The 13,006-nt window shown below is 37.2% G+C and overlaps 2 protein-coding genes and 1 pseudogene across 3 annotated transcripts in view; 1 reads left to right on the top strand and 2 right to left on the bottom strand.

Moving 5' to 3' along the window:
* Nucleotides 1-8,998, bottom strand: part of galla-1 (cytosolic iron-sulfur assembly component galla-1) — a 49,388-nt gene extending 40,390 nt beyond the window's left edge. The window contains exon 1 of the mRNA XM_089102528.1: nt 8,981-8,998. The gene's annotated coding sequence lies outside the window, so the exon portion shown is untranslated. The remainder of the gene's footprint in view (nt 1-8,980) is intronic.
* The window catches only part of LOC148942789 (EEF1A lysine methyltransferase 2), a 142,911-nt gene that overhangs the window by 7,983 nt on the left and 121,922 nt on the right, over nt 1-13,006 (top strand). For both annotated transcript variants that reach the window (XM_089102526.1, XM_089102525.1), the window contains exons 3-4: nt 4,530-4,614; nt 7,134-7,238. In XM_089102526.1, coding sequence (XP_088958652.1) covers nt 4,530-4,614; nt 7,134-7,238 — 190 coding nt within the window. The remainder of the gene's footprint in view (nt 1-4,529; nt 4,615-7,133; nt 7,239-13,006) is intronic.
* LOC148942790 (L-lactate dehydrogenase pseudogene) lies at nt 10,297-11,476 on the bottom strand (annotated as a pseudogene).

Raw genomic sequence — 13,006 nt, 5'->3', positions numbered from 1 at the left:
TTCCGATATTACATGAGCATGAGATATGGTTCTGCTCCACTCTGATAGGCTTTCTCTCGATAATCCGTTTTGCCGTTTGTACAGCTTTTCTGCTAATCCGTTAGACTGCAGCTGGTGGGGGCTGGAGGTAAGGTGCCTAATTCTCTACTCCTTTGCAAATGTGCTGAACTCAGCTGAAGAAAACTGTGGGCCATTGTTGGTCATTAACATCCTGGGAATGCTGAAACATGCAAAATGGGTTTTTGTTATTTTAATGACAACTTTCAAAGTCATGTTAGTGAGTCAGTCAACTTCTAAATACTGACTATAATAGTTTACCACAATCAGACGTGCCTCCTCCTTGAATGAAAAAATATCAGCTCAAGGTGTTCCCAGGGGTAGTTAGGACGCTCCATGTTCATAAATGGGTGCTTCTGACGTTGCATCAGTAAGTGGCCACAAGTGCTGCACTGGGTAACTATTTCTTCAGTATTTCGGTTGATACTGGGCCTGTAAACAACCTGGCCCATTGGTTTGTTTTCTCCATTCCCATATATGAGTAGTGTCGTTGTTGTAGGATCTCTCTGCACTTGGTCAAGGGAATGACGATTTTGTTTCCTTTTAGAGCGATACTGTTGGCTGATGATAGCTCGTGATGGGTGATCCAGTATTTCCAAATTTTCTTAGAGCAGTTAGATCTGGCTTCTGGCCATCCAGTGGTCATGGTGCTGATTAGGGAAGATAGTTTGGATTCAGATTCTGTTAATAGTTTTATGCCTGCCATTTGACTTTCGCTTATCAGGATGTTATTGAATAGTGTGTGGACAAAAACTTCTGTTTCTCGTTCAAAATCGGCATCTATCTAGTGCTTCTGCCACAGGGATGCTTGTTCCAGGAACATGTACGACTGACAAATCGTATGGCTGTATCTGTAGCATCAGACGTTGTAGTCGTGGAGGCACAGCTGAAATGCCTCGAAATAGGATGGATTTGAGTGGTTTGTGATTGGTAAAAACCTTGACTGGCCGCGCATATACGCATTGGTAGAAATGCTTGCATGCAAATACAAGTGCTTTCCTCTCAATTTGTGAGTATTTTTGCTCGGCTAATGACAGCAATCTTGATGCAAAATCACAGATTCCACTGTTGCATGTCAACATAGCTTCAAGGCCATGTTGCGATGCGTCAGCTTTTAGTTCAACATCCTCAGAATTTTGATTGAAATATTTCAGATTTTCAAAAATGCTCTCCTTGATCTTGGTGAACGCTCTGTCATTCTCTGATGTCCACTTGAAACTGCCGTCAGTTCTGTGTTCTTTCAGAAGGGATCTGAGGGGATGGTTTGAGATCGACAGGTTCAGAATATGTTTTCCAAAATAGTTAATCATGCCCAGTAGCGACTATAGCTCTTCTTATTCCTTAGGGTTTGGCATTTTGCGAATGACATGGACTTTGTTTGGGTCTGGTTTGATTCCTTCTGAAATCAATATGTATCCATAGTGTGGAATTTCTGTCTTGAGAAAGAGGCATCTTTCTCTGTTGAAGCAAACACCTTGTTTGCGCGCAACATGTAAAATTCTCCGGAATGGTGTTGTTCTCTTTATCTTTTGCTCTATGAACAACAATATCATCGATAAGGAGGCCCAGTCCTGCCTTTTCGATAAGCTCAGCGAATATTTCTTCCATTTTTATTTGAAAGTCATCCTGGGCGCAATTTAGGCGAAAGGGGTATCGCCTAAGGCGAAACCTTCCAAATGGTGTGTTAAAATCATTATCATTATCGAGTTGCGTGCTCCAATATTCATGTCGTGCATCAAGCTTAGAAAATTTCTTGGAATTTGCACATTTTATGTCAATATCTTTGAATGTGAGCATTGGATGGTATGGTTTCTTGATGTTCTTGTTCAAGCTCCGAGAGTCCAGGCACAAGCGGAGACTGCCGTCAGGCTTCTCAACAATGATTATGGAATCAACCAATTTTGTTGGTTTTGATACTTTCTTGATAAAGCTAAGCGTTTTGAGATAGCTAAGCTCTGCTTTGAAATGATCCTGAATGGATATGGAGATCCTGTTGGGTGGCTGTACTGTTGGCTCACAATTCTCTGTCAGGTAGATGTGGCATTTACCTTCTAACTTCCCAATTCCCTGGGAAACATCCTCATACTTAGAAATTCTTTTGTTGACAGTTTGATCTAGTTTCTTGGTAACTTCGTTCAAGAATTTGAGGAGACACAACGAGACGCTTGAATTCTTGCACAGGAGAGGCTGTTTCGTGGTGCTCACGATATAAAATTTCTGGATCTCTGGATCTCGATTGTCTTTTGTCTGGAGTTTCAGGTTGCATGTTCCAAGTATTTTTAGCTTGCCATCACTATAGGAAGTGAGTATGTCAGAGGTGCTGAGTATAGTTGGTTGTGGGCTTAGCATTTTGTAGACTTGATATGGTAGCACATTGACTTCAGCGCCAGTGTCTATCTTAAAGTTTACACACATGTTTTGTTCAACTAATCTAATGGAAGCAGGCATGCTGTTTTCGGCAGCGTTGTCTATTGAGTCTATAAAGAATTCTGAGGTTGGTGACTTGTCTTCAATACCCATCAGCTGGTCGTGCTTGATGTTTTGAACAGATTTGCTCCTACACACAGGCGTAAAGTGGTTAGTTGACAACAATTTGAACATTTTTACCTTTTGCAGAGCATTTGTGTCCGTTACCTTACGGACCATCACAGAAGTAGCAATCTTTGTTTTCTCTGCTGGTGGTTACTTTTCTACCAATTACATCAACTTCCTGTTTGCTGATCTGTTTTGCTTCATCATGCATGGTTCTGAGTTGTGCTTGGGTTTCCTGTAATGTTCTACACATCAGGAAAGCTCTGTCCAACAAGCAAGCAGATAACAAGCAGGGATGGATATTTAACTAAGTTCCAACATTGCATATAGTAAATCAGGATCAGTCGGTTCTCATACACAAGAAAAGATTGAAGAGGCAAGCTTTTTAGACCACTTTTTTCTGTGGAGCCTCCTTCCAGGGACTTTCAGAGGACTTCTTATATTCTCTGAACTGTGTACAACTATGCTCATGATCATACGTGCAAATGTCTCTGAACTATTGGGCACAAGGAAGTGGGATTTGGCGCATCAAAAAAAGATGTTTGTTGACACAAGTTGTTTCTTTGAAGTTGTTTGGAACACTCTTGAGGAGGTGGGATTTCCTTTCTTCTGTGTGCATGTGTCCTAATAATGGGAAAAAATACATCATGCTTCAAGAATTGTATTCTTTAGGTCAGTAGTGATTTTAATGGAGTGATTTTATTTATGTTTTTTTATGGGCAGGAAATGGCTTTATCAAACCACTCATGAACAGAAAGTCAGAGCGACCATTGCCGGTAGAAATGAAAACCAAAAAAAAAAAAAAAAAATGTTGATGCTAAACAATACTTTTTTATGGTAATTCTGAATGTGTAAAGATTACTCATCAAAGGTTACACACAAAAGAATTGCTTATGATTTTAAAAAAGAGCAAAATCTTCCTAAAAAAGGGGGTTGGTAGATAGATAAAAATTACTCTGTACAATGGAATTGTATCCGGTATCTCTAGGACTGACGTTTCAAGCTCCTAATCATATAAAATAGAAGAAGGGAACAGTTCTGAATTTCAAAAATGATAAGGGATGCATGGTTTTTATTGTGATTCTTTTTCCCGCCAGGGGTAATAAAACCAGTGGTTGTAGAATGTTAGAAGAGGAGTCATTTCAACATATATTTAATGTGCTTCTATTTTCCTTGTTAATTGGAAAATAGATCACACCACAGTTAAGTACCAATTTTTGTCATTTTGGGCTGTAAAATAACCAACTTGGCCTAATTATTGTAGACGACGGGCCGAAATGCAATCGAGCAATAATTCTAAGATAGCCAAGCAGCATATAACTGTGAGATACCTCTTTATATAACCTTGCAGTTTCAGAGGCAATGCTGCTGCGGATGGGTACATTTGTCCCTAATATTCCTGCCGTCTGTACAAAATGAGCAGCTATTATAGACTGTTCATAGATTGATATAAACGAGTCGTTTATATCAATGCATAGTCGTTAAAAACGGCTATACACATTGTAAAGCCGTGTACTACCTTCTTGAGGGAGGTCAACAGATCTTTGTTGGAGGGTGAGGCAATGGAGGTGGCCTAAACTCCAAAGAAGTGAATTTTTAGGCTAAATTTTCATGCTTTCAGTTAGGGGCTCTTTCGATTAATATGGAAGGGGGAATACACTCCTTAACCTGCCTTTGCTTGGATTAATATATTTGGACTAAACGTGTGAGCTGTGCAAAAAGGGGTGACAGCTCTCTTCCTATTGGGGAAAGGGTTGTTTTTAAGCGAAAAGGGTATTTTTAGAAACCAGAGTATATTGATAAAAGTTTACCGTGAAATTTTTGGTGTAAAGATTGAGAGGCTGGGGAAAGGCAGCCCTCTTCATATTTAGGATAAATGTGAACACTATATTTAAACAAGGAAATTAAAAGACTTTTTTTTAATTACTCATTTTTTATAGATGGTGCTCTTCTTCAGAATCCATTGACAAAAACACACCAGTTCTTGATGTTGGCTCTGGAAATGGACTCCTTGCGCTAGAAATTGTAAGTAATGTGTTTATATAATTCCCTTTGTTTATTTCACTAATAAATGAAATCTCTTTGAAACCTCCCTTTTGAGTAGCTTTTTGAAACCCTATTGAATTTCCTATGAACCCTCAGAAATTTTATTTTCTAGCGGCTGCAAATAAGTCACAAAGACGATAAAAGAAATGTAAGAAATTATTTTCAAATTGCAGGAATTTAGGATAAATTCAGTTTTGACACTAAATTTAACTACTTCTGGAGCTATGTTCTTTTGAATTGATAAATATTTTTTTTCCGTTTTCTTTGATATTTCTCTCTGTTATACTTTCCATATCTATTAACACTATTCATTTTTTCCGTTCCTCTTTGAAGTTGTCTCTTCCAGTTCTCATAGTTGATTTACCTTTAATTATCATTAGTTCTCTCTCCTTTTTCTCCTTTTCTTATTAATTACATAATAAACTGTTAGATTAATTTGTCAATTCTTTCGATTTTTCTGTCAAAGTTTATAAAAAGCTTGAGATAAAGTTGAAAATATCCTAGTTTGGCTTATCGTTACAAGCACATACGACGTCTTTACAGCTCTACGCATCCTCTACATCTTTTGTTCTTTGTTTTGCCTCTTGATCTTGTAGCTTTAGTAGTCTCATCATAATGAATTTATGTCAAAGACTCAACTGCAAAATGCCTGTATGCACAACAGGGCTTCTCTGTAAATGTGGGATATTTCCCCGTGCCCATCATTTTGAATTGCAAACCAAGAAGTGACCATAGTAAACACAGCTAATGTCAAATGTTGTACGTTTACTGAATAGCATGCGTTTGTTTGTGGATGTGTATGTGTGTGTGTGGGGGGGGGGGGTTGAAACCACGTCCATAAAAAGGGGAGAGGGTCCACCTCAATGAAATTGATATAAATAGTATGAATACCCCCCCTGAAATATTTCTCCATCTCGTAAATTGGTCTGAAAAATTCATATAAAAAGACTTTTTTCGTAAAAAAATAAATAAAAAAAAAAAAACAGAAAAAAATATTTCTCTGCCTTGTAAACTGGTCTTAAAATACAGCCAAAAACCGGACTAAGACCGTTAGACAAAATCCATGTGAGGTAAACCCTTCTTTTTCATTCTGTAAGTAAAACCCTGAACAAAAACTCTCTTGATACCCTCCCCCCCCCCCCACCAAAAAAACTCCTAGCATTGCCCTGGTCATTTATGTAATTTTATTGGATTTTTATTATCTTGTACATGGTTCACCGATATTTGTGTTAATTGCAGTATTTTTCTTCCGTGGAATGTCATAATACTTTATTGTATGGGTATTCAGTCTTTTGAACAAAATATTTTCTGTTGGCCACAAGAAAGTTTCCATCAAGAGGTTGTCCAGTACTTCAATGTAAGTGTGTCTTTAGCCTCAGATCTTCGTTTTGTGTTTATTCTTTGTTGTGCCTTTATATATTTCTCTGGGAAAGTCCAAGAGAATTGATCCTTTGTTCCAGTTAGACAGTGCAAAGTTTTAATTTAAAAATATCACAAAGAACATTTGCCATTTTTGAATATTACAAACAGTATTTTAGAGTTAGTAATTACAAAAACCAGATATACTGAATCGGAATACTGCAGTGCAAAAGACGTTTGCTTTGCCATTTCCTTTTTACCATTTTTGTCTACTTGATAAGCATCAAGCGCAGTCAGGAACACTGGAATTTATCTTTTTCTTAGGGAGCGGAGTGGGGGTAAATTGGAAACGAAACAAATACATGAGCAGTATGCAAAAATATAGAGAAAATTACGACAAATTTCATTGAAGTACTGACATTTTGGGATGGGTGACGGGCTCGGAGGCCCTGTTACCTGTGAATTGGCTTATCAACGAGTCAATCGACTTTGTACCTAAATAGAAAAAAAGTCCATACTCCTTTTAAGTGTGATTGTAAATTAATACCGCAACAAAGCGTACCTTTCTAGCATAGGATAGCCGGTTTCATTATAACGTTGATTTACATGGAACTGGACTGATTCTGCCAAGTTCGCCCTAAGTTTGAATTGTTTATTTGGAAGAAGCATAGTTGTATTGGAATTTTTTGCAGTATGTAAACTCTTGCACTACATTGGACAAAATAATTGAAAAATAAACTGCATTTTATACTTTTTTTGGTGAGATGATTTTTAAATAATAAATTATTTTATTATAATATAGATTAAGAAACAAAATCATTATTAACAAAATAAAACCTAATTTAAGTTACGCTTTATAAAGTTACGTATAGCCTTAATTTAAGAATTCAGATGAAACGAAATATATAAATTAATTTGGAATGCTGACAAATTACTTTGAATTTGTCGTTCAATTTGAAGCTTGTAATTTGAAGACTTGTAGTTTTCAGTAGAGCTAAAAAAAAATTGTCCTGGTAATTTTCTGAAAGTTCGAAGATTATCACTGGCAGTTCAGTAATAGTTAAATGAAGTGTTTAGGTTTTAGTAATACTTCCTTTTGTGGATTGTACAGTAATTTCAAAAGATATTCTATTTTTCAGAGTCGGAAAGGATTTTTGAACGTACTTGGGATTGATTATTCGGAGACTGCTGTGCAGTTATCTAGAGAGATTGCCAAGGAATCATCGTCGCATATTCGGTTTGAAGTGAGTGTTTAATTTCCAATTAAAGCAAGTATATGTGTATCGTTCGGCGGAGTCAACGGTAGAGAGGTCTCCGAGTTTTAAGTTTGTTCTTCAAGGAAAATTATGTAATGATTCTGGTTGAAAAATAGCGTCAAATTTATGGTTTCCCTTCGTCATCGAAGACTCAAAGGCGTTTTTGGAACTAACTCTTGAAATTTCACATCCAGAAGCTTTTATTAAAAGAGGAAAAATATAAGTACAAAAAATATCTTAAATAAATGAACATACATATAAATAATGAGAAAAAAAATACAAATGCTGTAGTATAAACAAAAATGAAAAAACCCGCATTTGATGAACTATAAAATTGTTTTCTTTAAACTAATCCAATGTGGTAACTGCAAACACAAGGTAAGGTATCTGCATCGTCGTATTGTGTTTGTTTGGGCTTTTTATCTTAATAAAAGTTTTACCATTTTTCTAACCTTTTCTTTTCATATTAATTGCAAATAGAAAAAATGGAAAGGCAATGTGGTCTAAGATACTACTTAAATTCAATTTGGGAAACCGATTTCTTTGGATTTGACACTACCTCCTAGTAATAATCGCAAATAAAATTTAAGAACAAGAAGTACCATTTTATTTTTCTTTGAGGATAAGGGTACAAGGGGTAAATATTATTGCGAAAGGGGACTGAGTCTCCAAAAAACCTCGGTATAAAAAGCAAAATAAAACGTAAGAATACGCATGTTTTTCCAGATTGTATTACTTTTTTGGTTCCAATCTACCAGCCTTGCAAAATACACATATTTGTGTTTTTTGGAGGATGACTATGACACAGAAGTTATCTTTTCGGCGTCAAATCGAATGTGTGTAAAGTAATTGTTTGGTGGAAACTCAAAACTGACCATAACATAGTTGATTAATAAAATATTAGCTAATAAAATTGGATATTGAATAAATTGATTTATTCTATGCTGATCGATTCTAGATTTATCTCCCGAATTTGTATTTCAAATCATCAAAATAAACCAAATAAAATTATGAATAAATAAAAGAATCTTTCATACTATGAAAATAATTGGTGGCAACAGAATTCATCCATCAATAATCAAATTATCAATTTGTCTCGATAGAACAAGGGGCAGCTCCTTACTAGCGAAATCTCAAGATTATCGCGATTTCACATTAATTATTCCCTATTATTCTTATTGAAAATTTTTCCTATTTTGGAAAAGGTACTGGAAGCTTCAAAATAGTGTATTTCAAGGCCTAAGTTTTCCAAACTCTTAAGAGTGTCTTAAAATCAATCTGGAGGAGGGTAGGGGAAGTTCACCTTTCAATTTTATTAAATTTGAAAGTATCTTTGCAGATTAAGTGTCAGGGATGGGTGCCAAGAATGACATCTATGTTTTAATTGTGGGGAGATTTCGTATATAAAATGGGTTTTTATGCTTAAATGAGCAGAGGGAGGGGGGGGGGGATATTTCAATCTCTGTTCCTTGTAACCTTTGGATTCGCTCTTTGTTTTGATGTGAAGAAATTAAGTTCGACTATTTCGTTGCGGCTTGAATTAAATAAATCCTTAACTAAATTTTCCGCTAAACATACAAAAGGAATTTCCTTGTAAATCCGACAATTATGGGTGTTACTACTCCGTTGAGCGTCAGAATACATTCATGACCAACGAGTTGTCGATAAAGAAGGATTTCTCGTCCGCAAGTATTATTTAGCACTGCTGGAAGAAACTGAAAAATTCAAACCTGTTTCTTATTGCTGTACTTCTTCCATAAAAACTGTATTTGCTCTTGGGGCATAACAAACAACCGTTGTTCGCAGGCTCCAAGAGGATTATGTCAACCCCAAAAGGCCTTGTTGTATAGTTGTGCTATATAATCTTGTCAGAAAATATCTGTGATCCGTAGTCATGCCTATAATGATATTTTAGTAAATTTCCAATTAGCAAACAATTTCTAATCGAATGAGCCCCTTTGGGAGTTTCTACGACAACTCCTTCGTTGCGATTTGCCCTGGTCTAAAAAAAATAATATAGGCTAGAGTTTGTTCTTTATTACAAAACTTTTAGTTGCATTTTGCCATGGTATGTTCTTCACTAGGTTTCAGCTACATCTAATGAAACTTACATAGTCCCAATTTATAATGACCTTTATCGATCCTTTAAGTATAATTAACCAAAATAAAAGTTACCATTCCTGAATCAGTGTCAGATGGCAGTTTTTTCCCATAATATTTTTTTCAACTTTTGGTTACTATGAGCTGTGGTTCACCTTTTGTTAGCTGCAGCTACAACTGCAACCATGATAAGAAAATGCTTGCATTATATTAAAATTTAGCTACAATATGCCTTGGTTTATTCTTTACTAGGTTTCAGCTATATACACTACCATGAAACCGATGAAACTTTACAATTCCAATTTATAAAGAAAGATACCGATCCTTTCTGTAATGTACTAAGTTGCTGCTATCGCTGCAACCACGATCTTGTATACGAAAATGAAGTTGCTCTTAAAAATTGGTTTTATTTTATAAGCAGTATTTTTGCTAGTTATAGAAGGCACTAGATCTAGCAATTCCCTTCAAAATAAGCCATTAAACAGCTCTCTATGATGTTCTAGTGTCAAGCTAGCTGTTGAGGTGAAAACGGAAAAATGATGCTGTCGAATCAAAATATGATGGTTACAGCTGCTTTCCTTGTTTTTCGAGTCAATGGAATTTCCTTGTTGTTCAAAAACAGGGACTGTTATATTTCCCTTATAAAGGTTTTGACAAGGTGGTTTTAAGGGTGTACTTTGTAGTTTGATCTGACACCATTTTTAGGAGTTATGGGCTGCTTTATTTCTTAGTGTGAGATGTGATAATCTCTTACTTGGTCGCTTCTACTGCTGTAACCCTGATCCTATGCATCTGATACCGCTGAAACCATGATCATCATAAATATGATGATTTATTTCAGTATTTAAGATAATATGGGCTTGAGTTCGCTCTTTATTCTAAAATCAGGTATGCTACAGGTATAACTAAGCCAAAAGCTCCAGGTACAACTAAGCCAACAGCTGCAGATACAATTAAGGCGACAGCTGCAGGTAAGACAAAGCAAACAGCAGCAGGTACAACTAAGCCCAAAACTGAAGGAACAACTAGGCTAAACACCGAATTATAAGTTAATGAGAGAGAAACCATATCTCGCAGAAGAAAAACAAATTAAAAATAATCTAATAAGTTATGCCTTTCTGAACTTCGTAAAGAGTATTTGCACTTTTTTGAAGCTAAGCTCTTTCGGCTTCACTAAGAGACTGCTTAATCACGTGGGTCACTCCATTTTCACCCAGCACACAAGGGACAAAGAGGAATACTTCTTTGTCAATACCATGTATTCCCTGCACAAGTGTTGAAACAGCATAGCACGATCTAGTGTTCTTCAAGATAGCCCCTACCAGAGCAGCAACACTTAGTCCAATGGCCCATGAGGTGTATCCCTTCAGCTTTATTATTTCATAGGCACTATCAAAAACTTTTTGTGCAGTTGTATCCATTGCTCTAGATCTCCTTCTAGCTTAGAGTCAAGATCTTGGAGCCTTACACCAGCTATGTTAACACCAGACCATACACTAGAGTCACCATGTTTGCCAACAATCTAGCCCGGGCAAGAAGAGGGTGTGACATTCAACCGCTGTGACATCAAGAAACGAAAACGTAATGAGTCTAAGTTGGTTCCAGATCCAATAACATGATTCTTTGGTAATCCACTAATTTGCCAGGCAACATAGGTCAAAATATCAACTGGGTTGCTAACAATAAGAAGTACTGTGTCTGGGCTCTGCTCAACCAATTTGGGTATGATACCTTTGAAAATTTTTGTATTTCTTTGTACCAAACTAAGACGAGATTCACCCTCCCTTTGACGTGAACCAGCAGTGACAATACAAATCTTTGATCCAGCAGTGACAGAATAATCAGTATTAGCTAATACTTTTACATTTCTGAGAAAGGTTAAGCCATGCTGCAGGTCCATCATTTCACCTTTGAGCTTATCAGCAACGACATCTACAAGTGCCAGCTCGCTAGAAATGTTTTGGGTTAAAATACTGAAGGCACAAGCCATACCAACTTGGCCAGTGCCAACAACCGTGACCTTGCCACCAGACACACGAACCGGTGGTGCAACTTTCTGCATTAAAGAGAGGTATTTTGGACGGTTTATTGAACCAGTGAAACACACTAGGTCTCTCTTTATTGACTTCCAGTTTCAAACTTATTCCCTCATTCTCTGCCTGATGAACATCATCACGAGGAGAAACTCTCAGTTCTTTGGAGATTACTTTTGCTGTATGAAATCACTAAAAAAGAAAAAAACACAAACAAAAACTCAATTGTACACTACACTGCAGGTACGTAATATATTTTACTTTTTAAATTCCCAAGTACTGAGCAAACATAAGCAATATGAGCATCGTTGCATCAAGCCGCAATTGGTTAAAAATTCAACCAAATAATCATCAGTGAATTAAAAATATACAGTAGATAATCATATCAACTAGTGTAAATATGACAAGAGACGGTAAAACAATTAAACGACACTTTCGTCCGCTGGTCTTGAATTCGTATCACTCTCAACAAATGGTTCATTTACTTCGATATGCATAAAATTAGAAACAAGGAAATTATTCAATCACGGATTTTTTACATCATTACATAAAACAAAATGCTTAAACGAATGGATAATTAATGAACTCTGGTGTAGAAACAGAAAAACACGACCTGCTACAACGATCCATACTCGACCTTTACCGCCTGAACCCACCACCTCCAAGTCTAACTTCAACTTTACCACAAACAGCAAACGCTCCTTCATACCTACCAAGTGATAATGAACATCAGTCCTGGATGACGTATTACAAGAAAGTCCCTCCGCCGGCACAGACAAGTAACTGTCACGCGGTAAGGACCCAAACCTCTGATCCTGTAAAAAGGAAATCAAGATTAAAGCGGAATCCAGAATTTCCCTCTATATTGCTGTCGAACGTCCGGTCAATAACAAACAAAATCGAGGAACTGGACATCTTAACGCGAGGTAAACAGATCGATGTGGCCTGTCTTACCGAAACTTGGCTTACAAATAGCAGTATACTCAGCCTCGATGGCTACAATGCATACTTATTACCTCGGAAGTCAGCAGACGAAAAAAAAGAAGACATCAGCCACGGTGGAGGAGTTGGTCTTATCTGCCGAAACGATACGCCCAGCCGAATACTCGATCCTCCAGTACCCAAATCCCCAGAACTCGAAGTGCTATGGGTCTGGGTAAGACCGCGCTTCCTACCAAGGGGAGTGTCATCCCTAATCTTTGGAGTCGTGTACTACCCACCCAAAGCCCCATTCCGGAAGACTCTACTCAACTACCTACAATACTCCGTCGACCGCTTCCGGAGTAAATATCCCTTTGCCGGTATTGTGATAAGCGGAGACGTCAATGATATTAAGCCTTCCTGGATTGAGTCCAGCCTATCACTGAAACCAGTGGTGAAGTCTCCAACCCGTGGCAGTAACCTACTTGACATGGTCTTCAATAACCTCGAACAATACTACAACGAGCCAGAAATCACAGCAAGCATTGGCTTAAGTGATTTCCTAACAGTGACCTGGAGACCGACGTATTCGTCACAGCGATAGGTAATTAAACAAACAGTAACCTATCGACCGATCAGGGATGAACTAATCCCTGCCTTCAAGGGAAAGCTAATATTGCAGAACTGGACCCATATTTACAG

The sequence above is a fragment of the Artemia sp. Qi Xiang Cuo genome, chromosome 16, assembly GCF_049724085.1.
Source record: "Artemia sp. Qi Xiang Cuo chromosome 16, ASM4972408v1, whole genome shotgun sequence".
NCBI lineage: Eukaryota > Metazoa > Arthropoda > Branchiopoda > Anostraca > Artemiidae > Artemia > Artemia sp. Qi Xiang Cuo.
Note: the sequence above shows the minus strand (reverse complement) of the source record. Positions and strands in the feature narration are given on the sequence as shown.